This window comes from Grampus griseus (genome assembly GCF_964374135.1).
Source record: "Grampus griseus genome assembly, chromosome: 2".
Classification (NCBI taxonomy): domain Eukaryota; kingdom Metazoa; phylum Chordata; class Mammalia; order Artiodactyla; family Delphinidae; genus Grampus; species Grampus griseus.
Genome location: NC_139018.1, coordinates 307,049 through 333,694, shown reverse-complemented (window position 1 = coordinate 333,694; position 26,646 = coordinate 307,049). Strand labels below are relative to the sequence as shown.

General features: G+C 57.3%; 1 protein-coding gene, 1 long non-coding RNA gene and 1 gene segment (V, D, J or C); all 3 read right to left on the bottom strand.

The window, feature by feature from the left end:
* LOC309817912 (putative V-set and immunoglobulin domain-containing-like protein IGHV4OR15-8) overlaps positions 1-26,646 on the bottom strand; it is a 174,935-nt gene that overhangs the window by 22,445 nt on the left and 125,844 nt on the right. For 2 of the 4 annotated variants that reach the window (XM_082647156.1, XM_082647157.1), the window contains exons 8-9: positions 24,825-24,940; positions 24,525-24,740 (exon numbers count right to left, since the gene is read on the bottom strand). The exons of 1 other annotated variant lie outside the window; for it this stretch is intronic. In XM_082647156.1, coding sequence (XP_082503282.1) covers positions 24,732-24,740; positions 24,825-24,940 — 125 coding nt within the window. In that variant the 3' untranslated portion in view covers positions 24,525-24,731. Of the gene's footprint in view, positions 1-24,523; positions 24,741-24,824; positions 24,941-26,646 lie in introns of those variants that run through there. One more of the 4 variants, XM_082647155.1, reaches the window with a different exon arrangement.
* LOC309817915 (immunoglobulin heavy constant gamma 2-like) overlaps positions 1-26,646 on the bottom strand; it is a 91,075-nt gene that overhangs the window by 56,020 nt on the left and 8,409 nt on the right.
* On the bottom strand, positions 12,792-17,361 carry LOC309817927. The gene is made up of 3 exons (XR_014296285.1): positions 17,322-17,361; positions 13,048-13,190; positions 12,792-12,821 (listed from the first exon to the last, which is right to left on the bottom strand). It is a non-coding gene; the product is annotated as an uncharacterized lncRNA (long non-coding RNA).

Sequence of the window (26,646 nt, the reverse complement as noted above, 5' to 3'; positions counted from 1 at the left end):
GGATTCCTTGTATTTCTTTTTCTTCTCTGATTGCTCTGGCTAAAACTTCCAAAACTATGTTGAATAATAGTGGTGAGAGTGGGAAACCTTGTCCTGCTCCTGATCTTAGTGGAAATGGTATCAGTTTTTCACCATTGAGGATGATGTTGGCTGTGGGTGTGTCATATATGGCCTGTATTATGTTGAGGAAAGTTCCCTCTATGCCTACTTTCTGGAGGGTTTTTATTATGAATTGGTGTTGAATTTTGTCGAAAGTTTTCTCTGCATCTATTGAGATGATCATATGGGTTTTCTCCTTCAATTTGTCAATATGGTGTATCATGTTGATTGATTTGCCTATATTGAAGAATCCTTGCATTCCTGGGATAAACCCCACTTGATCATAGTGTATGATCCTTTTAATGTGCTGTTGGATTCTGTTTGCTAGTATTTTGTTGAGGATTTTTGCATCTATGTTTATCAGTGGTGTTGGCCTGTAGTTTTCTTTCTTTGTGACATCTTTTTCTGGTTTTGGTATCAGAGTGATGGTGGCCTCGTAGAATGAGTTAGGGAGTGTTCCTCCCTCTGCTATATTTTGGAAGAGTTTGAGAAGGATAGGTGTTAGCTCTTCTCTAAATATTTGATAGAATTAACCTGTGAAGCCATCTGGTCCTGGGCTTTTGTTTGTTCGAAGATTTTTAATCACAGTTTCAATTTCAGTGCTTGTGATTAGTCTGCTCATATTTTCTATTTCTTCCTGGTTCAGCCTCGGCAGGTTGTGCATTTCTAAGAATTTGTCCATTTATTCCAGGTTGTCCATTTTATTGGCATAGAGTTGCTTGTAGTAATCTCTCATGATCCTTTGTATTTCTGCAGTGTCAGTTGTTACTTCTCCTTTTTCATTTCTAATTCTATTGATTTGAGTCTTCTCCCTTTTTTCTTGATAAGTCTGGCTAATGGTTTATCAACTTTGTTTATCTTCTCCAAGAACCAGCTTTTAGTTTTACTGATCTTTGCTATTGTTTCCTTCATTTCTTTTTCATTTATTTCTGATCTGATCTTTATGATTTCTTTCCTTCTGCTAACTTTGGGGTTTTTTTGTTCTTCTTTCTCTAATTGCTTTAGCTGTAAGGTTAGGTTGTTTATTTGAGATATTTCTTGTTTCTTAAGGTAGGATTGTATTGCTAGAGCTTCCCTCTTAGAACTGCTTTTGCTGCATCCCATTGGTTTTGGGTCATCCTGTTTTAATTGTCATTTGTTTTTAGGTATTTTTTGATTTCCTCTTTGATTTCTTCAGTGATCTCTTGGTTATTAAGTAGTGTGTTGTTTAGCCTCCATGTGTTTGTATTTCTTACAGATTTTTCCTGTAATTGATATCTAGTCTCATAGCGTTGTGGTCAGAAAAGATACTTGATATGATTTCAATTTTCTTAAATTTACCGAGGCTTGATTTGTGACCCAAGATATGATCTATCCTGGAGAATGTTCCATGAGCACTTGAGAAAAATGTGTATTCTGTTGTTTTGGGATGGAATGTCCTATAAATATCAATTAAGTCCATCTCATTTAACGTATCACTGAAAGCTTGTGTTTCCTTATTTATTTTCATTTTGCATGATGTGTCCATTGGTGAAAGCGGGGTGTTAAAGTCCCCTACTATGAATGTGTTACTGTCGATATCCCCTTTTATGGCTGTTAGCATTTGCCTATGTATTGAGGTGCTCCTATGTTGGGTGCATAAATATTTACAATTGTTATATCTTCTTCTTGGATCGATCCCTTGGTCATTATGCAGTGTCCTTCTTTGTCTCTTCTAATAGTCTTTGTTTTAAAGTCTACCTTGTCTGATATGAGAATTGCTACTCCAGCTTTCTTTCGATTTCCATTTGCATGGAATATCTTTTTCCATTCCCTCACTTTCAGTCTGTATGTGTCCCTAGGTCTGAAGTGGGTCTCTTGTAGACAGCATATATACAGGTTTTGTTTTTGTATCCATTCAGCCAATCTATGTCTTTTGGTTGAAGCATTTAAAACATTTACCTTTAAGGTAATTATCGATATGTATGTTCCTATTACCATTTTCTTAATTGTTTTGGGTTTATCATTTTAGGTCTTTTCCTTCTCTTGTGTTTCCTGCCTAGAGAAGTTCCTTTAGCATTTTTTGTAAAGCTGCTTTGGTGGTGCTGAATTCTCTTAGCTTTTGCTTGTCTGTAAAGGTTTTAATTTCTCCATCAAATCTGAATGAGATACTTGCTGGGTAGAGTAATCTTGGTTGTAGGTTTTCCTCCTTCATCACTTTAAATATGTCCTGCCACTCCCTTCTGGCTTGCAGAGTTTCTGCTGAAAGATCAGTTGTTAACCGTATGGGGATTCCCTTATGTGTTATTTGTTGTTTTTCCCTTGTTGCTTTTAATATTTGTTCTTTGTCTTTAATTTTTGATAGTTTGATTAATATGTGTCTTGGCATATTTCTCCTTGGATTTATCCTGTATGGGACTCTCTCTGTGCTTCCTGGACTTGACTGACTATTTCCTTTCCCATATTAGGGAAGTTTTCAACTATAATCTCTTCAAATATTTTCTCAGTCCCTTTCTCTTTCTTTTCTTCTTCTGGGACCCCTATAATTCGAACGTTGTTGCATTTAATGTTGTCCCAGAGGTCTCTGAGACTGTCCTCAATTCTTTTCAATCTTTTTCCTTTATACTGCTCTGCAGTAGTTATTTCCACTATTTTATCTTCCAGGTCACTTATCGGTTCTTCTGCTGCAGTTATTCTGCCATTGTTCCCTTCTAGAGAATTTTAAATTTCATTTATTGTGTCGTTCATCACTGTTTATTTGCTCTTTAGTTCTTCTAGGTCCTTGTTAAATGTTTCTTGCATTTTCTCTATTCTATTTCCAAGATTTTGGATCATCTTTACTATCATTATTCTGAATTCTTTTTCAGGTAGACTGCCTATTTCCTCTTCATTTGTTAGGTCTGGTGGGTTTTTATCTCGCTCCTTCATCTGATGTGTGTTTCTTTGTCTTCTCATTTTGGTTAAATTACTGTGTTTGGGGTCTCCTTTTTGCAGGGTGCAGGTTCGTAGTTCCCGTTGTTTTTGGTGTCTATCTCCAGTGGCTAAGGTTGGTTCAGTGGGTTGTGTAAGCTTCCTGGTGGAGGGGACTAGTGCCTGTGTTCTGGTGGATGAGGCTGGATCTTGTCTTTCTGGTGGGCAGGTCCACGTCTGGTGGTGTGTTTTGGGGTGTCTGTGGACTTGTTACGATTTTAGGCAGCCTCTATGCTAATGGGTAGGGTTGTGTTCCTGTCTTGCTGGTTGTTTGGCATAGGGTGTCCAGCACTGTAGCTTGCTGGTCGTTGAGTGAAGCTGGGTGCTGGTGTTGAGATGGAGATCTCTGGGAGATTTTCACCGTTTGATATTACGTGGAGCTGGGAGGTCTCTTGTGGACTAGTGTCCTGAAGTTGGCTCTCCCACCTCAGAGGCACAGCACTGACTCCTGGTTGGAGCACCAAGAGCCTCTCCTCCACACGGCTCAGAATGAAAGGGAGGAAAAAAGAAAGAAAGAAGAAGATAAAATAAAATAAAATGAAGTTAGTAAAATAAAAAATAATTCTTAAGAAAAAAATTCTTTAAATAAAAACAAAAAACGGACAGACAGAACCCTAGGGCAAATGGTGAAAGCAAAGCTATACAGACAAAATCACAGACAGAAGCATACACATGCACACTCACAAAAAGAGGAAAAGGGAAAAAAATATATATTGTTGCTCCCAAAATCCACCTCCTCAATTTGGGATGATCCGTTGTCTATTCATGTATTCCACAGATGCAGGTACATCAAGTTGATTGTGGAGCTTTAATCCGCTGCTTCTGAGGCTGCTGGGAGAAATTTCCCTTTCTCTTCTTTGCACAGCTCCCAGGGTTCAGTTTTGGATGTGGCCCTGCCTCTGCGTGTAGGTCGCCGGAGGGCGTCTGTTCTTCGCTCAAACAGGACGGGGTTAAAGGAGCCGCTGATTTGGGGGCTCTGGCTCACTCAGGCCGGGGGGAGGGAGGGGTGCACATGCGGGGCTGGCCTGCGGCGGCAGAGGCCGCCGTGACGTTGCACCAGCCTGAGGCGCGCCGTGCATTCTCCTGGGGAAGTTGTCCCTGGATCCCAGGACCCTGGCAGCAGCGGGCTGCACAGGCTCCCCGGAAGGGGGGTGTGGATAGTGACCTGTTCTCACACACAGGCTTCTTGGTGGCGGCAGCAGCAGCCTTAGTGTCTCATGCTTGTCTCTGGGGTCCTCGCTGTTAGGCGCGGCTTGCGCCCGTCTCTGGAGCTCCTTTAAGCAGCGCTCTTAATCCCCTCTCCTCGCGCACCAGGAAACAAAGAGAGAAGAAAAAGTCACTTGCCTCTTCGGCAGGTCCAGACTTCTCCCCAGACTCCCTCCCGGCCAGCCGTGGTGCACTAACCCCCTGCAGGCTGTGCTCATGCCGCCAACCCCCGTCCTCTCCCTGCGCTCCGACCAAAGCCCGAGCCTCCGCTCCCAGCCCCGCCCGCCCCAGCAGGTGAGCAGACAAGCCTCTCGGGCTGGTGAGTGCCGGTCGGCACCGATCCTGTGCGGGAATCTCTCCGCTTTGCCCTCCGCACCCCTGTGGCTGTGCTCTCCTCCGCGGCTTCGAAGCTCTCCCCCTCCGCCACCCGCAGTCTCCGCCCGCGAAGGGGCTTCCTAGTGTGTGGAAACCTTTCCTCCTTCACGGCTCCCTCCCGCTGGTGCAGGGCCCGTCCCTATTCTTTTGTTTCTGTTTATTCTTTTTTCTTTTGTCCTACCCAGGTACGTGGAGAGTTTCTTGCCTTTTGGGAGGTCTGAGGTCTTCTGCCAGCATTCAGTAGGTGTTCTGTAGGAGTTGTTCCATGTGTAGATGTATTTCTGGTGTTATCTGTGGGGAGGAAGGTGATCTCCGCGTCTTACTCTTCCGCCATCTTGAAGCTCTCCTGTTATTTTTAATAGTTATTAGTTTTGTATATTCTGCATTTTTTTCTACTTAGAAAGTTATCATGCTTTAACATATTTTTGGTCTTGCTGAATCCACCAAGACCTCTAGTACAATGTTGCTTCCAACAAATTCTCTTTAAGAAAAAATATTTAAAGGTTTTTGGTAGATAAACCTTGTCAGGCCAAAGAATTCCATTGCATTTTTAATTTGCCAAAAGTTTTATATCATAAAAGAGTGTTAAATTCTTTCAACTTTTTTTTTCTGTACTTTTGAGATGATCTTAAATTTTCTCTCCTTTAATATGTTAGTGCTTTGAATGACAATGATAGATTTTGTAATGTTAAACTATCCTTGTCTTTTTGAGATAAACCTGACTGGGTCATGGTGAATTATCTGTTTTTTATAAGGAGCAAAATTATTTGCTAATATTTTCTTTGGAATATTTGTATCTGTTTCATGAATGAGACCGTCCCGCAACTTTCTTTCCCATGCTATCCTTGTCTGGCTCTGGATTAAGGTTACATTGACTTGTAGAATGAATTGGGCATTATTCCCGCTTTTTCACTTTTTGCGAGTTTCTATAAAATTTGAATGATTTTTTAAAATTTGATGAAACATGGCCCTGGTATTTTTATTTGAAAAGATTTTAAACTACTTCAACTTATTTAATTAATATAGTACTATTGAGCTTTTCTGTTGAGTCATTTTTGATAAGATACTTTTCTAGTATTTTAAAATTTTATCTAAAAATTAGTGCAATACATTTATTTATTATATCCTCTTACTACTTTTTATCAATAACTAATTTTAATCCCTCTTTTTTAATATATTTTAAAAAATTAAATTTATTTTTGGCTGTGTTGGGTTTTCATTGCTGCACGCAGGCTTTCTCTAGTTGCGGTGAGCAGTGGTTACTCATCGTTGCAGTGCATGGGCTTCTTGTTGCCGTGGCTTCTCTTGTTGCGGAGCATGGGCTCTAGGTGCGTGGGCTTCAGTAGTTGCAGCACACGGGCTTAGTAGTTGCTACACGTGGGCTCTAGGGCACGTGGGCTCCAGTAGTTATGGGCTCAGTAGTTGTTGCTCACGGGCTCTAGAGTACAGGCTCAGTAGTTGTGGTACATGGGCTTAGTTGCCCCACAGCATGTGGGATCTTCCATGGCTTGAACATGTGTCCCCTGCATTGGCAGGCATATTCTTAACCATGCACCACCAGCAAGTCCCAGTCCCTCTTTTTATTACAATTTTTTTTTTTTTTGCGTTACGTGGGCCTCTCACTGTTGTGGCCTCTCACGTTGTGGAGCACAGGCTCCGGACACGCAGGCTCAGCAGTCATGGCTCACGGGTCCAGCCGCTCCGCGGCATGTGGGATCTTCCCGGACTGGGGCACGAACCTGTGTCCCCTGCATCGGCAGACGGACCCTCAACCACTGCGCCACCAGGGAAGCCCTATTACATATATTTTTATTTTTGTTTTTTGCCATCTCTCTTTTATTCTTGTCTAGTTTCCTCAGAGGTCTGTCCCTTTTAAGAAACAATTTTGGATTTGTTGTCCCTCTTTGTTGCTTCACTTCTTATATTTCATTGTTTTTTTGTTTATATGTTTATTATCTACTTCCTTCTTTCTTTGTGTTTACTTTGCTGCTCTTTTCCCAACTTTAAAACTTGGATTCTTTATTAATTCAGTGCTTTCTCCTTTCCAGACATTTAAGGCCATGGATTTCTCTTCTGATTTGACCCACGAGACATGTGGAGTTCAATTATCCTTTTGTCCTGGATGTCTTTCTCATTTGCAGTGCTGTCAGAGAACTTGACACTGTGCCTTTAATATTTTGCAGTTTAACCTGTGGCCCAACAGGTGTTGAGCTTTACAGGTCGGCTATGTGTTCGGGGAGAGTGGGGCTGGCTGGACCGCGCTGGTGGTCCCTGCTCTTAGGTCTGGAGCCCAGTCTAGCCAGGTCCCTGCCACCTCGCCATTGAGACTGCTCTTGGGAGGCCACCTGGATCCCCTCAGCCTCTGCCCAGACCCTTCAGGAGCAGGGATGCAGTGCAGCTCTCCCTCCACACGGCACCCCTCGTGGTGTCCCCGCCAGTCCTGGGCGCCGACCCTGCCACGTGCTGGTCCCCAGTTGGGTCCTCCGCCTCTGAGTGCTTCCCAAGCCCCTAAGTCCTGGCTGCATCGATGCTGTGATGCAGGAGGCCCTGGGGCCACTCTATCTCCACAGGCCCTCAGCCTTCTCTAGACACGTGTGTGATCTGAGTGCTTCTCTCGGTGCACACCCCCTCCCTTCAGGACCTCTTGGCTTCCACCCTCCCTCCTGCACAGCCTGCTGTCCAGTGCAAGATTGAAAAGCACCGCCCCCCCCCCCCCGCCAGATGCCTCCTGGGGCTTCCCATCGACCCAGAATAAAGCCCGGAGCTCAAACAGGGCTGGCATGGCCCCTGAGGTCAGCCCTGCTCTGTCTCCTGACCTCCTTCTCCCCAGACTTCCATCTGCTCATGCAGCCCCGCTGGCCTTCCCACTGCTCCTTGAACTTGCCAAGCCATTTCTGCCCCTGGAACTTTTTACCTTCTGCTCCTTCTGCGAGGATGCACCTCCCCAACCCCATGCAGACCGTGCATCCTCTCAGACCACGCCAGGCACTGAGGTGCCCGTCCTTGCCTGGCTACCTTGCCCTTCGTAGGGCGTTGATCAGTTTCTAATTATATCGTTCTCCCCCATCAGGACAGTGGTGCCATGTGCAGTCACACGTGTGTGTCTCCACCTTAACACCTGTGTGGCACGCAGTGGGTCGGCTTGAATAGTTGCCACCTGACGGATGGTCTGCTGTTGATAGTCGCTTTTCTTTGATTACCTGTGACTTTTGACAATTTCCCGTGTTTTATTGGTTATTTGTTGTTTACAACTCGCTGGAAATGATCTCCCCTTCCTCACCTTCTGCTGAAAACTTTTCCTTGAAGTTTGTCCCATTCACGTTTTTTTCAACGTTCATTTAGTTGGACTCTGTGAATATTAATTTTATGGATTAACTTGACTCGGCCACAGGACCCAGATATTTGGCCAAACACTAGTCCAAACGGTGAAGGTATTTGAAAATGGGATTAACATTTAAATCAGTAGATGTTGCATAAAGCAGATTGTCCTACGTGGGTGGGCCTCATCTAATCAGGTGAAGGCCTTAAGAGGAAAAGCTCGAGGTTCCCTGAGGGAGAGGGGATTTGCCTCTGGACTCAAACTGTGGCATCAACTCTTCCCTGGGTCTCTGGGCTGCTGGCCCACCCTACAGGTTTTGGACTCTCCAAATCTTGACAATCACAGGACCCAATTCCTTAGACTCTCTCTTCCCCGCTATCTGTATATCAGTATACGCATGTACATTTATCTCTCTATCTCGTATATTTATTCTCTGAAGAACCCTGACTGATGCAGACTCTTTTGCATGTTATATACTTCAGCCGCTCTCTCTCCCATAGTATTTAGTTTATTGTGATTTTATCCTCATAGATTAAAATTTTTTCTTTCTGTAGGCAAATCTATCAATATTATTTTTAAAGTTCCTGGCTGTGGTGTCATTCTGAGAAAACGCCTATTCACCCTGGCAGAGCAAAAATAATTTCCCATAATTTCCTCTGGTCTGAGTTTTGATTTGCATCAAATGCTGGTCCTGACTTTGCTTTTGTCCTGACGGTGAGAGCAGGTGTCCTGTCTCTTTGCTCTTTCCATCTCCCAACTCTTTTGAGGTCTTGTCCTGGTCATATGTCTTCTAGAATAAACTCAACAAACAAGGGCCTGCTGTGGGCCAGGAACAGACATGGGCCGTGGCTGGAGAGCACAGCCTGGTTTCTGCCCAGGTCTGGGGAGGCTTCATTCCCAAGCCTTGGGGAGCAGGAATGGCGGAGACCCTTTTCCCCAAGCACCAAGGGAGGGGCGGGCAGTTGGGCCCCAGGCAGGGGCTGGGAAGTGAATCCCACACCACGGGGCCAGGATTGTCAGGCCTTGATTTAAGTATGGGAGGGCGGATGTGTGCTGTTTGTTACCACAGCTGGAAACAGATGTTTCTGCCCTGGGAGGAGGGTGTCCAGGCAGGTGGGGCTGCGGGGACTCGGGTGAGCTGCAGAGCAAGGGGGGAATACGGCCCTCGGCTGCATGTCACAGGGCTGAGCGGCGGCCGGGGCTGCGGTGCCAGGAAGGCCACAAACACAGCCTTGTCGGGGGAAATGGCCGAGCCCGGGGCCCCAGGGCTGTCACATGCCTCCTGCAGAGAGGCCTCTGGAGTGACAGAGGTGGACTGATGGTTATTTAAGATAAAAAGGGGAAGTCTGCGGACAGGCGGCTCGCTGGGTCTTTCTGTTGAAGAACTGGGTGAAAGTGTGCGGAGTCCACCTGGCAGGCGCCGAGGGCTGAGGGCTGCTGCGGTCAGGGGAGCTCGGCCGCTAGGCGGGGTGCAGGGACGTTTGTGGGTGACAGCGCACTTCATGCCTTATTTTGGGGCTTTTCGTGGAAGTGTTTCCTGGACAGAAGGAAGCTCAAGTGCAGACCCCCTGGCCCAGACCAGCACCCACCATGCTCAGGGGATCGCGGCTGTAGGCTTTGGTGCTGACAGCCCTTCTGGCCTCCCAGGGCCTGCGGGTGGGTCCCACGGCGCAAACCCCAGGGCAGGGCGGGGAGCCTGGAGCGCGGTCCTGGGGGCAGCCGGGAGATGCTGTGGCCACACAGGGGCCTTCCGTGGAGATGTCGGCTGGGGGCCCACGTGCGTGCCCTCCTTGGTGGCTCTGAGGCCTCTCACCCCCCCAGCCAGACTGCCCCTCCCTTCCTTCACACATTGCTTAGCTGCTGTGCACGCCGGGGCTGTACCATCCGGGCTGTCCAGGCTGGAGATAAGGCAGCACCAGGGGCCCCAGAGGTGGGGAGGTGCTGTGAAAGTGGGACACGGGCGTGGGGCAGGGTGGCTTGGCCGGTCTGGGTCAGCCGGGTGAGGCGTGGAAGTTTTGATTTCATTCTTGATGTGACAGGAGCCCATCACTGGGTTTGGGCTGGGGCTGCCGGGACAGATGCGAGTTTTGAAAGACCGCCCTGGCTGCGGGCCAGGGAGCGGGTGAGCAGGAGTCGTCTGGAGATGACCCTGAGGTGTCTTTTTGGCAGGTGTTCATTTACTGAGGTGGGAGAGAGGGGGCGAGGGGTCGATCTCAGAAGGGAAGTTACTTTGGGGCCGCTCCATCCGGTCCACCTGTGACCTTGGGACTTGCTCTGTGCCAGGGGCAGCCCCGGTCTCCATCCCCTCAGTGAATGTCTGTCGGCACCTCCTGCACGCGGGCTTTGTTCCGGGAGCAAGGGAAAACCCTGTGCTCTGGGGTAAACTTTCTGGGTGAGGACAAAGAAACAGCCAGCTAGTGTCATGAGTACGTGAGCCGTAGAACGTGCCAGAAGGGCCAAAGAAGAGACCTCGGCAGGGAAGGGGGATGGGTGTGGTGCTGTTCTCATTAGGGCAGATGGGGTGGGCTTCATGCAAAGACTTGAAGGGGGTGAAGGAGGGACCCTCCAGAGCCTGGGAAGAGGTCTCTTCGAGGGGACAGCCAGTGGGGAGGCCCTGCCCGGAGGAGGGAGCAGGTGGGGTGGAGGGACGGGAGGCTGGGGCAGGGCGGGGCCACCACGAGGACCCCAGGACCTGCAGGTGAATTTCTGATCAAATGTGAGGCCCTTTCGGGCTGTGGACCAGCTGAGGCCTCATCCAAGATCTCGAGACAGGGCTGCCCTCGCTGCCGGGCTGAGAAGGCTGCAGAAGGCAAGGGGGTGCAGAGAATGCCACCAAGGAGCCTGCAGGCATGGCGACTGCCCTGGCCAAGGCGGCGGGCCGGCCAGTGTGGGAAATGAGGCTTCCTGGATGGGTGTGGCAGGCAGAGCACAGGTCTGCTGCTCGACTGGGGCAGGCTGCAGAGAAAGAAGGGAGTCAATTCCCAGAGTTTGCACCCAAGCCACTGGCAGGGCGGGGCACCCTTGGCTGGGACGGGGAGGATGCTGGGGATGGGCTGGTCTGGAGGGACTGTCGGTGTCTTAGTTCCTGCGGCTGCAGCAAATTACCACAAACACGTGTCTGCTCACGGTCTGCAGGCCAGACGTCTGAAACAGTCTCACTGGGCCTCGAGCAAGTGAGGGCAGGGCTGCGCGGGGAGGGCCTGCTCCTGGCCTTTTCCAGCCGCCCGAGCGGCATCCCTTGGCCCGTGGCCCTGTCCTCCGTCTTCGAAGCCGGCAGGGTAGCCGACCCTGCCTCTGTGTCACAGGCCCTTCCTCTCTGTGCCAGGTCCCCCGTGCCTCCCCCTCGTGAGGACCTGGTGATGACGCTGGGCCGAGAGGCTAGGACCCTCGCGCATCTCAGGGTCCTGGGCGTAGTCATCTGCACAGTCTCCACTCACAGGCTTCAGGGATCAGGACATCTTCAGGACCGTGTCCAGCCCACCAGCCAGATGTTTGGTGGCAGGTGTGTTGAGGGTGAGACGTGTTGTTGACTTCCAGCGCCAACATGTGGAATGAGGTCCACATTTGGGGACAAGAGAGGAATGCCAGCTGTGGACAAATGCTGTTGGACCACAGGCTGGGTTGGGGGCTGCAGGGCACAACCAGTGACAAGGGGAAGCCGGCAGCGTGGTGTCCAGGAGCCAGCGAGGGGGGCGAGAGCATGACGCCCGACACGCAGACCGGCCAGGGAGGGCACGGCCTCGGCACCAACCCCTCACCCCCGCCCTGGTCCGCGGGTGGGGAAGCAGGGAGAACATGCCCGAGGCTGGCAGCCGGGCAGGTGTCCGCCACGCTGGCCGCCCCTCCTGGTGGGGCGAGAAAGCCTGGGCTGATCGGGGCCAGGTCCACCCCCTCGCCTGCCACGGGGACTCTGGGCAGTGGCGGGGAGTGACCAGGTGCTGGGCAGGACCAGCGTCTTCTCCAAGCCCTGTGGGGCAGCACTTTGTCTACTCCCCAGCCCGCCCTGCGTGAGGGGTGCTGTCGCCGCGTCCGACGGAGGGGTGGATGCATGGAGGGCTCGGGGGCTGCCCGAGCCGTGCAGATGGTGAGGGCGGCTCTGTGCGCCCAGCTGCTCCCGCCACCACCACTCAGTGCTGTCTCCTGTGCGTGTGCGTGTGTGCACTGCATGAGCACACGTGTGCCTGTGTGAGTGTGAATCCGTGTGTGTGCGTGGCTGCAGACCCGCACACGTGTGCCCACGTGCATATGCCCTTGCTTTTGCATGTGTTTGCACACGTGCGTGTGCTTGTGCTTGCAGGGTGCGGACCCACGTGTGCACTGCATGTGTAGGCGCACACATGCTCATGTGTGTGAGGAGTGCATGCATGTGCACATGCATGTGTGCACGTGTGCCTGCCTGTGTGGACGGGCACATGTCTGGTGTGGGCAGCAGGGCCTTTGGTGCAGGGAGCTCTCCCAGCTTCCTTGTCGCGGCAGCTCCCCGATGCATGCCCTGACCCTGCCGGCCCCCGTCCTCGGATGTTTGCCCTCAGCCTTCTGGGTTCTCTGACCTGGGGATACCCGAAAGGCTGGGACACAGAAACAGGAGGCAGGTGACGTGAGCCAAAGCTGTTTATGGGGCTGGACGGTGGGCGGGAAGGTAAGGGGGCCACAGTCAGGACCGCTGGCTCAGGGCCAGCTGGGGGAGCCACCCACCTCCCTGTATCATGATGCCCTCCTCTCTGTGTCGGGGGCTGGGCTCTGCCGTGGGCAGAGGAGAGTGAGTGGGGGTCAGGGGTGGGGCTGGAGGCCTCTGTGCACAGGGTGGAGTCCTGCCCTCTGGCAGCAGTGGGCGGCGTGGAGGCCAAGCTTCCCCCGCTGCAGTGCCGGCACCAGCTCTCTGGGACTACTTCACCTGCAGCAAGAGCCCCAGGGTCAGGAAGGCGGCGGGGTCCCAGAGGACAGGGTGCAGGCCCCCAGGTCAGGGCCCCCCCGCCCAGCTGAGTCAGGGACCCCACCTCTCTGACCCCCACGAGCGCAGGTCCAAATGCCTGTCCTATGCTAGGGCTGTGGGTGGAGGGAGGGGAGCCGCCCTGCCGGGCTCCCTGCTCACGGGGCGCCGGCTGCCTGGGCCACCCTACCTTGATGAAGGTGACGAAGCCGCCGTAGAGCAGAGTGACAAGGAAGAGGGCCACGAAGGTGAGCCACAGGCGGCCCGTGTCCTCCAGCTCTGAGTAGTCGTCACCACTCTCGTCCTGGCTCCGCGGGGGCAGGGTGGCCAGACCTGGGGAAACGCCAGTGCCGCTGAGACCACGCCTGCGCCGGCACACGGTGGGCCCCCAACGCGCACACGCAAACGGCCTGCTCCCTGCCGGGCCGCGCTGGCCGCTGGCGCTCCGCAGGGCCCGCCGGGTCACTGTGCCTGGTGGGGCTGACGGTCTGGAACCAAACTGACTCACAGCTCAGTTCATGCCAGCGTGACTGGGCACAGCGAGTGGGGGGCACTGACACCGATGTGGACACAGGGGGCCCGGCCCGGCCAGGCTGGACCGTGAGAGCCTCCCTCAGAAGTGGCAGCTCTGTGACGGGGTGAAAGATAAGATGGTGCCAGCCAGGCAGAGAGAGCTGGGAACAGCGTCCAAGCAGGAGGAACAGCATGACGAGTGCCCTGTCTCAAGAGAGCCTGACGCGGAAAAGTGGACGGGAGCTCCGTGTGCCTGCAGCGGGGACCTGGGGCCAAGCGGCGGGAGAGGAGGCCAGAGTGGGGCTGGGACCGGGCCCTGCTGGTGACTTTATCCTGAGAACAAAGGGCTTTAAGCAAGGGCATGTGAAGGCCAAGTTTGAATATCAAAAAGTCATTCCTGCTGGAGTTGGAGTGGTTGGGGTGCAAGGCAGGATGAGAGGAACTTGCTAGCGTCCGAGCCCAGGTTAACACACTTGTGCGGAAAGCGCCCCAAAGTCCGGAGGGAGACCCCGGGGGCAGGTAGGAAGTACTGGGTCCTGGGACCCATCTCATGCCCCGGACTTCCCTAGTCGTTCATTCCATGAATGTTTATTGAGGGTCTTCCTCGTGCTTGACCAGAGTTACTGGAAGTGGGGTCTGTACGTGGTACTGGCCGGGAACCACTGGTCACAGGGCACAGGAAATAGGTATGGAAATTGTGTGCATTGGAAATTTTTATAGCAGTCTGTTGAATCTAATAATAAAAAATCAGCACATCTTGGTTTCTGTTTGTCTCAGATTTCTAGTAATTAGTTCATATTGTATTCTGCAAAGGTATTGGTCCATGATTCATTGGAAAAAATTTAAAAGGCAGCAGCCCTTTGCCACAGAAAACTTGAAGGAGCCTGTTCTACACACATGGAACGCAGGGGTGAGCAGGCCGGGGGTCAGTGAGATGGGTAAACATGACGACAGGTTCCCATGGACCTGCTCCATCCAGTTAAAGACCAGGTGTACCAGATGCCCCATGACCCAGCCCTGGCGTCAGGGATGTCTTCTCAGTTACACAAGAGAGCTCGTGTGAATGATAAGCAGAAGTTGGCGGGATGAGAAGGTGGGAAAGATTTAGGGTGGGGGAAGCAGCGTTGGGAAGAATTGCAGGTGAGAGAGGTCATGCCCATTCACCCCTCTGGAGCGGGGCAGGAATGTGTCAGCGGGCAGCCCATTGGGCACAGTCTGAGAAACCCTGGGACAGGGTTTCTGTCCTGTCCTGACAGGGACAGGATCTGGAAGTTTTCCTTAGGGCAAAAGAAGCCATGAAAAGAGCTTGAGCCGAGGGGCGACGTGACTGGCATTGCTTCCAGTCCCCACATCTGTGTCACCTGTGGGTCTGATTCTGTTTGCTAGTTTAAATCTTGATGATGCGTGAAGGTTTTCGCTTATGTGCATGCTAGGAGATTTTGATTGCATGTGGACGTTGTGCACAGACAGACAGGGAGCCTGAGGTAGATTATCCATGTGTATTTTCCATGAAGTGGGCACACACCTCCTCTGTTGGGCGGGGAGGGTGAGGGGCTCATTGTTTTCACCAGGAGTTGAGCTGGGCTGGGTAGCAGGATCGCTGGCTCCTGGGTCTGAATGTTTGGGTGGGGTCGGCCCCTCCAGTGGGGCTTTGGGGTCTAAGCCTCGTCCAAGGCTGGAGATCTCTTGCCTCGCTCTGCTCCCAGACACTGCTCGCTCAGCAGAAGCCCTGGGTGGGGGAAGCGGCGGGTGGGGCAGGTTTGTCTGGGCCCACCTGTGCCCCCACTCCCAGGCCAGCCCACGGCCGCTGCGCCTTGGCAGCTTCCCTCGCGGCCCTCCCCTCTCACGGCTGCCCAGGCCTCTCAGTGGCCAGCAGCTCCTCTGGCCCAGGGATCTCGGTCAGCTGGACGCTGAGTCCTCAGCTCTGCAGAGGCTTTACATAAATCTGATTTCTGCTGCTTACTCGATGTTGTCCCGTCACCGCGCGAGTGACCATCTCACTAGCTTCTGCATCCTAAGTGGAAGCAGAACCTCGATGGATGTTTAAAGATCACCTCGGCTGCTGAGTGAAGGATGGGCTGTGGAGGGGGCGACGCTGGCAGCGAGACCGGCAGGGAGCGCGGAGGTCTGGGGTGGGGTCAACAGAGAGAGGCGTGAGGACTCGAGGTATTCAGGAGTTGGGGGGCTGCCTGGCTGCGAGGGTGGCGGAGGGCCGAGGTCCCTTGGCTTCACTTTGGGGGATGGGACGCATGGCTGAGGAGTGCTGGGGCCGCAGAGCAGGCCAGGAGGGAGAGGCGAGGCGCCCCATGGGAGGCAGCGTTCCAGCTGCTGTTTTGTAACAATAACGAGGACCACAGGTGCTGGCCTAGGCTGAGCACGCTGCAAGTCTCCCCTCCTTTGGGAAGAGGCGGATGGTGGTGGGCTGACCCTAGAGCGGCGGGGGATGGCGGGCCTACGGATGGAGGACCGGGGGGACACTGGGTCCTTGGAGGAAAGCAGCAGGACCCGTCGAGGCAGCAAGCCACGACTTGGGGGGCATGCAGCTGGCCCAGCGAAGAGAGAGGCTGCAATCCAGGCTGTGCAGGGGCTGAGGAGAGGGCGGCCGAGGCTGCCTTAAGCAGGGAGCCGTCCTGGCTGCCCTCCACTGGTCGGGAGGAGGGGTCGGGGCAGGGAAGGCCCAGCTGCCTGCCGGCTCAGACCCGGGGTGAGATGGTGCGGGCCGCGGCCTCCTGGACGAGGCCTTTCTTCCCCTCACTCCCAGGGGGCCCTGCGGACTGGCCAGGCCTCCTGTCGCCTCTGCCGCCCACCCTGTCTCCAGAGTGTGTGGCCCTGGCGGGTGGACATATTTCTGGCCCCTGTGGGAGGTGTGGGTCAAGGCTCTGAAGGTGCTCGGTCCAGGGTCTCCTGGGACATGAGACCACGGAGAGCCTGCGCTGTGCCTGGGGGCCCGTCTGCCCAGGGGAAGAGAGAGGGGCAGGGGCAGGAGGCCATTTCAGTGACCCAGGAACAGACAGGCCGGAGGGGCGTGAGCCGTGACAGGTGGCCCAGCACAGACGGCGCCTGGATGGGGAGGGGCAGTGCTGTGAATCGGGCTGTGCCCCAGGCGGGCACTTCAGGAGGACACCTGCTGGGGCACAGGTAGGTGGGCCGGGGGTGCAGCCGCTCTCCGGGGGACCCTGCAGGGCCAGCGGGGGCACTGCCCACCAGGAGGCCGCTGCTGCCAGGCCCGTCTGTGTGAGGGCTGCTGTCCGGGCGTCTCCTCCACTAGAGCAGGAGCCTTCCTGTCCCCCTCGCCTTGCCGACTCGGGCCCCCCAGCTGCCAACACCTTCCTCTGCCTGGCTCCTGTCGGGTGGCCTGGGGCCTGGGCCCCTGCTACAGCTCCTGCCCGGCCCAGGGTGCCCACCACTGTCCCTCTTCTCTGGCGCTGTCTGTGCACTCTTCCCCTCTGAGTGGCGTGTGGTCAGGGCCTGCCGTGGGTGTGTGCCGGTCTGACTCCCTTGGGTGCCCTAACCCAGCCCCCGCTTCCGGGCATATCTGGCTTCCCAGGTGCTGACCGTGCTCCCGGATGGGCGGAGGTCTTGGGGGCTGGGGAGGCTTGGACGCCCCCGGGGGGCCGCTGTCTGGGGTGATCACCCTCACACCCAGCCCAGGGGAGGCCCTGCTCTGCACCCAGAGGTGGGTGCACCTTGGAGGGAGATGGCTGCTCCTCGGGGACTGGGGTGGGGGGCCCACCTCCCACCCTTCCTGGGCCAGCACATGGTGTGTGGACACGGGGCCGGGCCTGATGGGGCAGCTTCCAGGGCACCCAGAGCCCCCAGGGCAGGGAGGCGTGCACTCCAGACGCGCAGCAGCCTGGTCCCCGCTGCCCGGCTCCTCCGGGGCTGCCCCTCCGCCCCCGGCCCAGCGTCTGCCACCGGCTTGGATGGAAGCCCCCAGCCCGCGTGACTCACCACCAGTGTCCAGGTTCCAGCTGGCGCTGAGCAGCGTCCGGGAGGCCTCGTGCCTGACCACACAGGTGTAGGTGGCAGCCGCACGGCCCGGGAAGGCGGGGACGCGCAGGACGCTCCAGGTGCGGAACGAGGAGTTCCCAGGCTGGGCTGCGGGGCGCGCCGTGGCGGACCAAGAAGGGTCCACCTCGCGCTGCCCCTCCAGCCAGGCGAGGAGGATGCCCAGCGGTGAGAAGTTGGACACCTCGCACAGCAGCCAGGTGGCTGCCTCGGCAGCGGGCAGTGGACTGGGCGCCGTCAGGACGCGGACGGCAGGCTTGCTGGGCGCCAAGGCCTCTGTAGCGAGAAGCCCGGTCACGCTTTGGGCCGGGGGCATCGGGAGAAGCCAGGCGGCCAGGGGACGCTGGGTCCCACCCCCCGGGGTCCCCTGGTGGAAGGAGGTGGCCAGGGGTGCTGCCGGCTGCGGTGTGGGACGCAGGGGGCCCGCGGCTGCCCTGTCTCCCCGGCCTGGGAGCCGCCCTCACCGTGTTCTCTCTGTGCTGCCAGAGTCACCAGGGACTGCAGGCCAGGGCCACTCAGCGTGCAGGTGACGGACGTCCCATTGGCCCACAAGGCCCTGGACAGGGGCAGGTGGCTGCTCTGGCTCCAGGACCCGTTGGTGTGCTCTTTGGGCTCCTCCTCCGTGTGCCCGCTGTGGGGCTTCCCATCCACCTCCCAGGACAAGCGGGCTGCCTGCAGGTCGCCTCCCACCGCCAGGCAGGTGAAGGTGGCCTGAGCCTGGAGCCACAGGCCCTGCAGGGGAGGGCGCAGCAGGTAGACCCTGGGGGGCTGGGTGTGGTTCCGGCACTCTGCAGGGGACAGGGACAGGTTGGCGAGGGTGCGTGGTGGTCCCTGGCGCAGTGGATGGGAGCGGGGTCGAGGGGTGGCCAGCAGCTCCTGGTGTCTTTAGTCACCGCCCAGCCCCAGGCCTGCCCTCTCCCCAGAGCCACCGGCCCTTGCTGCTTTCAGAAGGGCAGTGGGCCGGTGACCTCCCGTTGCCCACAGCCGGGCTGGGGTCTCGCTTGCAGGCAGGCTCTCTCGGCCGCTGAAAGTTCTCCACCCTTCTCCCCACCCCCACACTTGGTTGCCCCAAGGACTGACCTCTGCAGGGGTCCTTTGGATTTTCTGGCATCCGGGCTTCTGTCTGGGTGCGACTGGTGGACAGCACTGTGGGGGAACGGGGTGAGTCAGGGTCTCCTCCCAGCTCCACAGACGGCTGGCGCTGTGGCCTGCCCGCACTGCCGGCCCCCTTCCCGCCCTCTGGGGGTCGTCTCCATCAGCCCTCCCCGAGTACACCTCCAGGCTCTGGCGGGACCCTGGCTGTCTGCTGCTGGTCACGAGTACCTGTGCTCAGTGCTCAAGGACCGTCCCCAAGACAGCCACCTCAACAGTTTAGGGTGATGGTGACCAGTAAGTTATTGGGCCATAAATTGCGACAGCCCAGGGGTCAGCCAACTTTTCTGTCAAGGGCCAGAGAGCAAATATCTTTAGGCTTTGCAGCTGCACGGGGTTTCTGTCTGTCCTCTTGCCCTCCTCCTCCTGGTCCATCCCTCTAGAACTGGAAAGGCCAGTCCTAGGCTGTAGAGATCAGGCTTTGGGCCGCATCTGGCCTGTGGGCCGTGCGAGAGCCGGGCAGCGTCTGGGTCAGGGGGCCCTCCCTTTTCGGAGGGCTTGGCTCGTGCGGTCAGCACACCTTAGGCCCCAGGTGGGTCATCTTCCACGGGAGGGCAGTCCGGCCCCAGAACAGGAGGGCCCAGCCTGTCCTCTTGAAGCTCCGCCCTCTACCCGCCAAGGCTGCCGGGTGGATGGTCCGGCTGCAGGAATCACGGCTGGGGCTGAGTGCTGACACACGCTGGGAGGGTTGTGGGTGTGCACAGCCCTGCCGCGGTGACCTTCTCATCTGGAGGACTGAACTATCTCCTGATTCCCCACGCCCTGTGTGCCCGACCAGGCCACCCCGAGCCTGGGGGACACGCACGGCGGGAGCAGATTCTGCCCTGGGGTGTGAGCGTCTTGACCAATGAGCTGGGCAGGGCCCCCACGGAGATGCCACCTCGGGTCGCGGCCGCTGTCCTCTGCTTGGAGCTGCACTAGCACTCCAGAGGGCCGGAGAGGGGGCTGCCATTCTCTGTGTGACCAGCACACCTCCAGTGGTTTCTGCCCTTCTCAGAGCGAGGACACGCTTCCCAGGGTGGCAGACAGGGTGAGGTGTGACCCTGGGCCCCAGCCAGGCCCCCAGCACTCAGAGAGCCTGGAGCCGGGTGGAACTGGGGGTGAAGTCGGCTTTCGCCGGCTGCCACGGCTCCCCGGCCCTGTGGGTGGCACCCTGCTTCTGTGAGGGTCTCGGGGCTCAGTTCCATACTCCTGGCTGCCTTGGGAACGTGTGCCCGTGTGAGGCTCCACGGCGAGCTCACGGTCAGCGGGTCTGCTGGGCCAGGTGAGCCTGGAGCTGGCCTGTGGGCTCTCCCTCTCACAGTACCCCTCACGTTGTGACCTGACCACATTCATGAGGGGCTGATGGCCACACGGGGACCTGAGGTGGTCTCTGCAGTAGGTACCCCTCAGGTCAGTGCCCTGACTTCCTGGCTCAGGCTGTGACTTAAGGACTCATGGGAGAAGTCATGGAGGGCTGCCAGAGGGAGGCAGCTGGGGGCCGGGCAGGCAGGTGGGGGTGTGCGTGGGCGGGGGCTGCTGACCTGTGATCCTTGGAGTGGTTAGGGTGAAGTCCTCTGACTGGGACATCACAGAGGACACCAAGTGGTTTGGAGTCTGCTTCGATGCTGAAATCAGGGAAGCAGTGAGCAGGTGAGGGTCAGAGTGCAGTGTGTACTGGGGGGAGGGGCCGCAAGGTGAACAGGAAGGACAGGGGGTGGGGGGCGAGCAGGGTGATGTAGTGGGGACGCGCCTGGCCTGACCCCGCCCCCGGCCGCGGGAGAAGCCCGGCTCACCTGGGAGAGGCACTGACAGGGACCGGTCGCCATTGGGGTGCTTGACTCTGCACAGCAGGTGCTCTTCGGAGCCCTGGGGGATGCTTGAGAAAGGCAGGAGCACCTGGGAGGAGGCCGCGTACTTGCCCTCCTGCAGGACGGCCGGGAAGCTGTGGATGTTCAGGCTGCTGATGCTGGTGCTGTTACTGTAGCTCCAGGAGAAGCTGATGTAGCTGGGCAAGAAGTCCCGGGCCAGGCAGCCCAGGGCCACCGGGTTCTCATCAGACAGGGAGTTCACGCAGGAGACCAGAGGGAAGAGAGTCGGGGCAGACGGGCTCCCTGGGGACCCGAGAGGAGGACAAAAGAGAAAGGGGGCGTGAGAAGTGTCTCTCGTGCCCTGCTGGTAGGTCGGGTGTTCGGGCGACCCGCCTTCCCTCTGGGACAGTGGAGCCGGCGCGGCCTCACTGCCCCTGGCTCAGCCACACTGGGCCCAGGCTGGGGGTCTGGGGTCGGAGGGAGGGTCTGAAGGTCATCGGTGAGGATGATGCAGACTCAGCTCCACCGGCCCTCAGCACAAGCAGGTCACTGAGGTCGGCCCAGAGCAGCCAGGACGGCCCAGCGTGACTCCCAGGGCTCAGCTGAGGTTAAACCCTCCCAAAGCAGCTCGTCCAAGTCGAGCCAGCCCAGCCAGTCCACTTCTGCGGGACCCATCTCAGTCCCCCTTGGTTAGCCCAGCCCCGCTCAGCCCAGTTCAGCTCTGCTCAGCCCAGTTCAATGCAAATCAACCCAGCTCAACCCAGTTCAGCTCAGCTCAGCCCAGCTCAGCCCAGTTCAGCCCAGCTCAGCCCAGCCCAGCTCAGCTCAGCCCAGCTCAGCTCAGCTCAGCCCAGCTCAGCCCAGCTCAGCCCAGCCCAGCTCAGCCCAGCTCAGCCCAGCCCAGCCCAGCCCAGCCCAGCCCAGCCCAGCCCCGCTCAGCCCAGCTCAGCACAGTCCAGCTCAGTCCAGCTCAGCTCAGCCCAGCTCAGCTCAGCCCAGGCCAGCTCAGCCCAGCTCAGCCCAGCTCAGCCCAGCTCAGCCCAGCCCAGCTCAGCCCAGCTCAGCTCAGCCCAGCTCAGCTCAGCTCAGCCCAGCTCAGCCCAGCCCAGCTCAGCTCAGCCCAGCCCAGCTCAGCCCAGCCCAGCCCAGCTCAGCCCAGCCCAGCTTAGCCCAGCACAGCCCAGCTCAGCTCAGCCCAGCCCAGCTCAGCTCAGCCCAGCTCAGCTCAGCCCAGCCCAGCTCAGCTCGGCCCAGCTCAGCCCCACTCACACCCGTTAAACCAGGCTCAGCTCAGTCCAATCCACCTCAGCTCAGCCCAGCTCAGACCAGCTCAGCCCAGTTCAGTCCAGTTCACACCACCTCAGCGCAGCCCAGCCCAGCTCAGCTCAGCCCAGTTCAGCCCCACTCAGCCCCACTAAGCCCAGCTCAGCTCAGTCCAATCCAGCTCAGCTCAGAAAGCCCGGTTCAGTCCGGTTTTGTCCAGCTCAGCTCAGGCCTGCTATGGGCAGCCCAGGGTAGCCCTGCACAGCCCTGAAAGCCCAGTGGTTCTAGCCAGAAAGCACCAGACCCACTTGCCTCGGCTAAGGCACCCGGTCCAGGAATCCCGCACAGCTGGGCTGGGCCCGGGGTCAGGTCCCTTTGTGCCCCTTGCTCTCTCCTCTCCCCGGAGTCCCTGCCCTCCCCTTCCCACTGGGCACCCGATTCCTCCGTGCCTGCCCCGGGCCCGGCCGGCTTCGGCTCCCGGCAGTGTCAGCCACCACCTTCCTCGGCTCCCTGGGATAATGCTTGCTGGCGACTTTACACTCCCTAAAGCATCTTGCAAGAGCCTAGGCGCATTTGCCCTCATCGGAAGGACGGTCCCAGCCTCTCTGGAATGGGCAGCGTGGCTTCTCCGGGGAGAGGAGAGCCTCGGGGACGCTTCCCTCGGCGCCTTGGCCTTCCCGGGCACGTGCCCGTGGCCCCAGTTCCTCTCATTCCCGAGTCTCAAATGAGTCCGACTTGACAAAATCCCCTCCAGGAAAAATCCTCATTAACAATGACGGGAAACGCATTTTTTGTGAATTGCCGCGCACAGCTGTGCTCTTTATCCCAAAGCTCTGCGGAGGCTGCTTTCCAGTGCACAGCAACGATCTAAAACCCAGAGCCGCCTTTCCCGCTTAAGCGAGGACACGGTAAGGGGTGCCCTGGTGTGTGAAGCACCCGGGCCCACACAGGCAGTAGTCAAAGACTGATTCCCCTTCGAGCGAAAACAAAACCGTTTCATACAGATTTCCCGGAGCAGCAAATCTGGCAGCACTGGCAGCCTTCCTCTTACCTTTCCAGGCTCCCGGTCACGGGCAAGTCCCGGGGGGTCTTTGGCCTGGAAGAATTCCTCCAAATCCCTTAAAAACGGCTGATTCACCACTAGCCCACTGGCCGGTGGCAGAAGCCAGGACTGCCATCCCCTGCTCCGGGCGGTCCCAGGAGACCCCCAGCCACGGCGGGCCTGGAGGCACCCGCTCTTGGACCCTCCACGGGAGCTCCTTCCACTAAGATGCTGGCTGGGCCGATGACTCAGAACAGAGACGGCCCTTCCGAAGCGTCCTGAGTCCTTCCGGACTCACACCCGCCTGCGTCTCCTCAATCCACCAACCAACATGGTTAACTGAAATACTTCATGACGAATGCACACATTTCACCTAAAATCTGTCCTGAGCTGGATACCTGCAAAGTGGTCTTGAAAAATACTGAAAGGAGGGCAACCGTATCAGAATACCAGAGTGTTTCTTGGCCACGAAGAGAAAATCGACCGGCTAAAGACCGTGGGCACACTCATAGTGAAAACAGTGCTTCAGGGCATCGAAGGATGGTTTGGGATTAATTACCTTGAAGGAATACCCCATTAGAACATTATACGAATGCATTGATAAAATGCACCTAAGACTATTTACTTTCTTAAATATTTACTTTGAAAAGGAATATAAACGAGCAGTTGATAAGCTAAAACTGAAATAGATTCAAATAGTTCAAATAGGAAGTAGGAGCTGGCAACCCCAGGAGCACTGAACGGATCCTCTCACAGCCTCGGAAGGACCAGCCCTGCCGGCACCTTGATCTTGCTTCCAGCCTCTAGGCTGTGAGAGAATGAACTTGTGTTGTTTAAGCCTGGCCTGTGGTTCTTTGTTGTGACAGCCCTCAGACACTCCTACAGGTGCTGTCCTGAGCTGTCAGCCCCGTGGCCTGCATGAGAACCCCCCCATCCTCACTGGGGGTGGCTGTGCTCTGTGGGACCCCTCATTGAATGTCCCACAGCCTGACAGGGTGGGCTGCAAAGGGCACCGTTTAATCAGAAATATGCACCGGGAGCCCACTGCCAGGGGAAGGGTTTCTCTGGGGACCCGTGTCCACTGCCAGCTCTCTTAGGCAGTCGCCTCTTCAAGCCCCTGCCACCCCTGTGGGCCCCCAGCACCCTGAAATTGCCTCCCAGGGGAGATGGCTCCCAGACCGCCCTCACCTGGGCCACCTCCTCTGGTCCCTGTGCCTCCTCTCCTGTCCCACCGCCTGCTGCCACAGCTGGCCCGGACTTCTCTGCATCGCCTGGCTCAGCTCCCTTCTCCGAGCACTAATCCCTGGCTCCCCTACCTCCTGCCAGCTGTCCCCCTTTCTGGGCCTTTCCTCTGTGTCTCTCCCGGCCGTTTCACCCGAGACCTCTGCGCCCGCTTCCGAGCTCCATCACTGTCTGCTGGGCAGTGGGTGAGGGCCCGCGCTCCTGCAGAGCACACGGTGGCTGCACACGCGCCGGGCGCCCCTCCTGAGTCCCACCCGCACACACCAGGCACTCCCAAGGTCGGACAAGCCCTCCTGTGGCTGGGCTTGCTAGGAACAGAGACAGAGTGACAAGGCCTCACGCGGGGCTCGTAGCGGCGTCCCCGCTGACGCACACAGGGGCCCCAGCTCAGGCTGCGCTGGGAGACCAGGCCGGGGGTCCTCTCCAGCTCAGCTGTCTTTCTTCCTCTGGAACAGCCCTGAGACCCAGCCCGGCATGTCCCCTATGGGCCTGGGAGGAGACGCACGGCCCTTTCCAAAGAGCCCTTTGGAATTGGGGTCAGCTCTCGAGATACACAGCACACAGGAGTATGGCTTGAGGAAAACCCTTCACGAGGAAGCAGCGTCACAAGGTAAAATGTACGTATTTATTTCAAGGCCACAAGCGAGACATTGCAAAGCAGGGCCGGGCACAGCCCACAGCTGCGGGCTCCATGCTTGGCCACGGCATTTGGCCACGTCGGAAGAAGCCGGTTGCTTAGAGCTCGAAGCTGGAGAGGGACACGGGGAAGATTTCAGTACAAGTGGACAAGCCACGCAGACCCCCTGGCCCCAAGGCGGCTCCCCTCTCGTTCCGTCTCTGGTCCCCCATGTCCTTGGCTGGCCGTCACTTCACCTGCAGGCGACAGAGACCACGTGAGTGGGGGTGGGGGTCCCAGGGGGTCGTGTGCCACCCGCTCCTCACGGCCAGGCAGCCCACCTTGAACAGGGTGACCGTGGTGCTGTAGAAGAGGCCCAGGAGGAAGAGGACGATGAAGGTGGAGGCCATGGTGTTGAGGTTCTCGAAGCCTTCTTCCTCGGCGCTCACTTCGCCCTCTGCAGGAGACATGGCACAGTGGGTCAGCTCGGCCGCAACGCCCGCAGGGCCCACCCTGGCTGCCCCTCGGCCGTGCGGCCACCGGGAGCGCTGGGGGCATGGCAGAAGCAGGCGGGCGGGCGGGAGGGCACGTGCTCTCCCGCGCCAGCCCTGCTGTGGGGCTGGGAGCTCCTGGGCTTGCCAGGCGGGGTCTCGGGCAGGCACGGCAGGCCACTGACCACCCGATCCAGGCCGGGCAGGCGCAGGGCGTGGCCCAAGCTGAGCAGAGAGGCGACCCCAAGCACCTTGTCCCAGGAGACCTGGGGTGGCAGAGAGCATGACCGAGCAGCACAGTACGCACGGGGTGCGGCCTGTGCCAGGGCCGGTGGAGTGGCCCCCGGTGTCCTGGACTCCCCTGGATGTCGTAGGGCCACTTGGGGCTGAGAGGCAGGGGGTGGGCGTCCTGTCCCCTGCGGTTTGGGGTGGGCCCCGCGGCCAGTGAGGATCAGCCCCGGGGGCAGGCAGCTGTCTGTGCTGAGAGGCCCGTCCTTCCAGCCTCCCTCCCTCTCCTTCTTGGGGCCAATGGCACACGGGAGAGGCCGTGTGGGGCGCTGGCTGGCTTGTCTGCCCCACCAGCACTCAAGGCTGGGGGACCAAGGGGCCAGACAGACCCTGAGCCCCCAGGGAGGGAGACATTAGGACGACAGGCGGAGGACATTCTGTGGGGTCTGCAGCCCCCGCACTGAGAGACCTTGGGGTCCTCTGGGGCTCAGGCCCCTAAAGGGCCAGGAGCCCAGGAGGGTCGGGAGGCAGCCTGGAGGGGCGGTGGTGAGCTGGACCCAGGAGACCTGCTCGGCCCCCGCTCCCCTCCCTGCCCACCCGGCTCTGTGCCCACCATTTCCAGGCCAGTGTTTGCAGACAGGGCCCCTGCAGCTTCCTACTCCAAGGAGGCCCCTCCTGGGACAGCCTCCCGCTGCCTCTTCACAGGGGGAGGGGATGGGGGCGCTGCCGCCCTCACAAGGGCCTGGACCGGGAGCGGGAGAGGCACCCCTCCGGGGCATGGGCCCGCGCCATCCTGAGGAACTGCAGCTGGCCGGGCCATGGTGGGCCTTGGAGCCCGCTACCCTGGGGCTGGGGACGGTGGCCATGGCAGGAGTCCAGGATGGGCCGGCCCGTGGACACACCCCCAAGCTGAGACAGAAGGACAAGCAGAGCTTGGGCGCGACGCCCGGCAGCCAGAGTGGTGCAGAGGAACACCGCCGGCGGGGGCGGGCGCGTCTGCCAAGAGGCACCGTGTGGTGATGGCTGTGCGAGGGTTGGCATCTGTGTCCGTGTGTGCAAGCCTGTGCGTGTGCCGTGGTTCGTGTGTGTGCACAAGCACATCGGTGTGTGTGTGTCCATATGTCTGTGTGTGCATGTCTCAGCATGTGTCTGCGTGCCCACGACTTGTCCACGAGCATGCAGGTGTGTCTGTGTGTGAGCCCATGTGCACGTGCCTATGTGTGCTGTGACTGTGCGTGCGTGTGTGTGTGTACCTGTGTATCTGTGTAGGTCTCTGTGTGTCCACGTGTGCATGTGTCCATGTCTTTGTGTGTGTGCCGTGTCCATCACATATGTGTCTGTGTCACGTGCATCCATGTCTCTGTCCATGTGTGTGCCTGCCTGTGTGTCCGTGCCTGTGTGTCCACGCACACACGTGTCTCTCTGTGTGCGTGCCCACATGCAT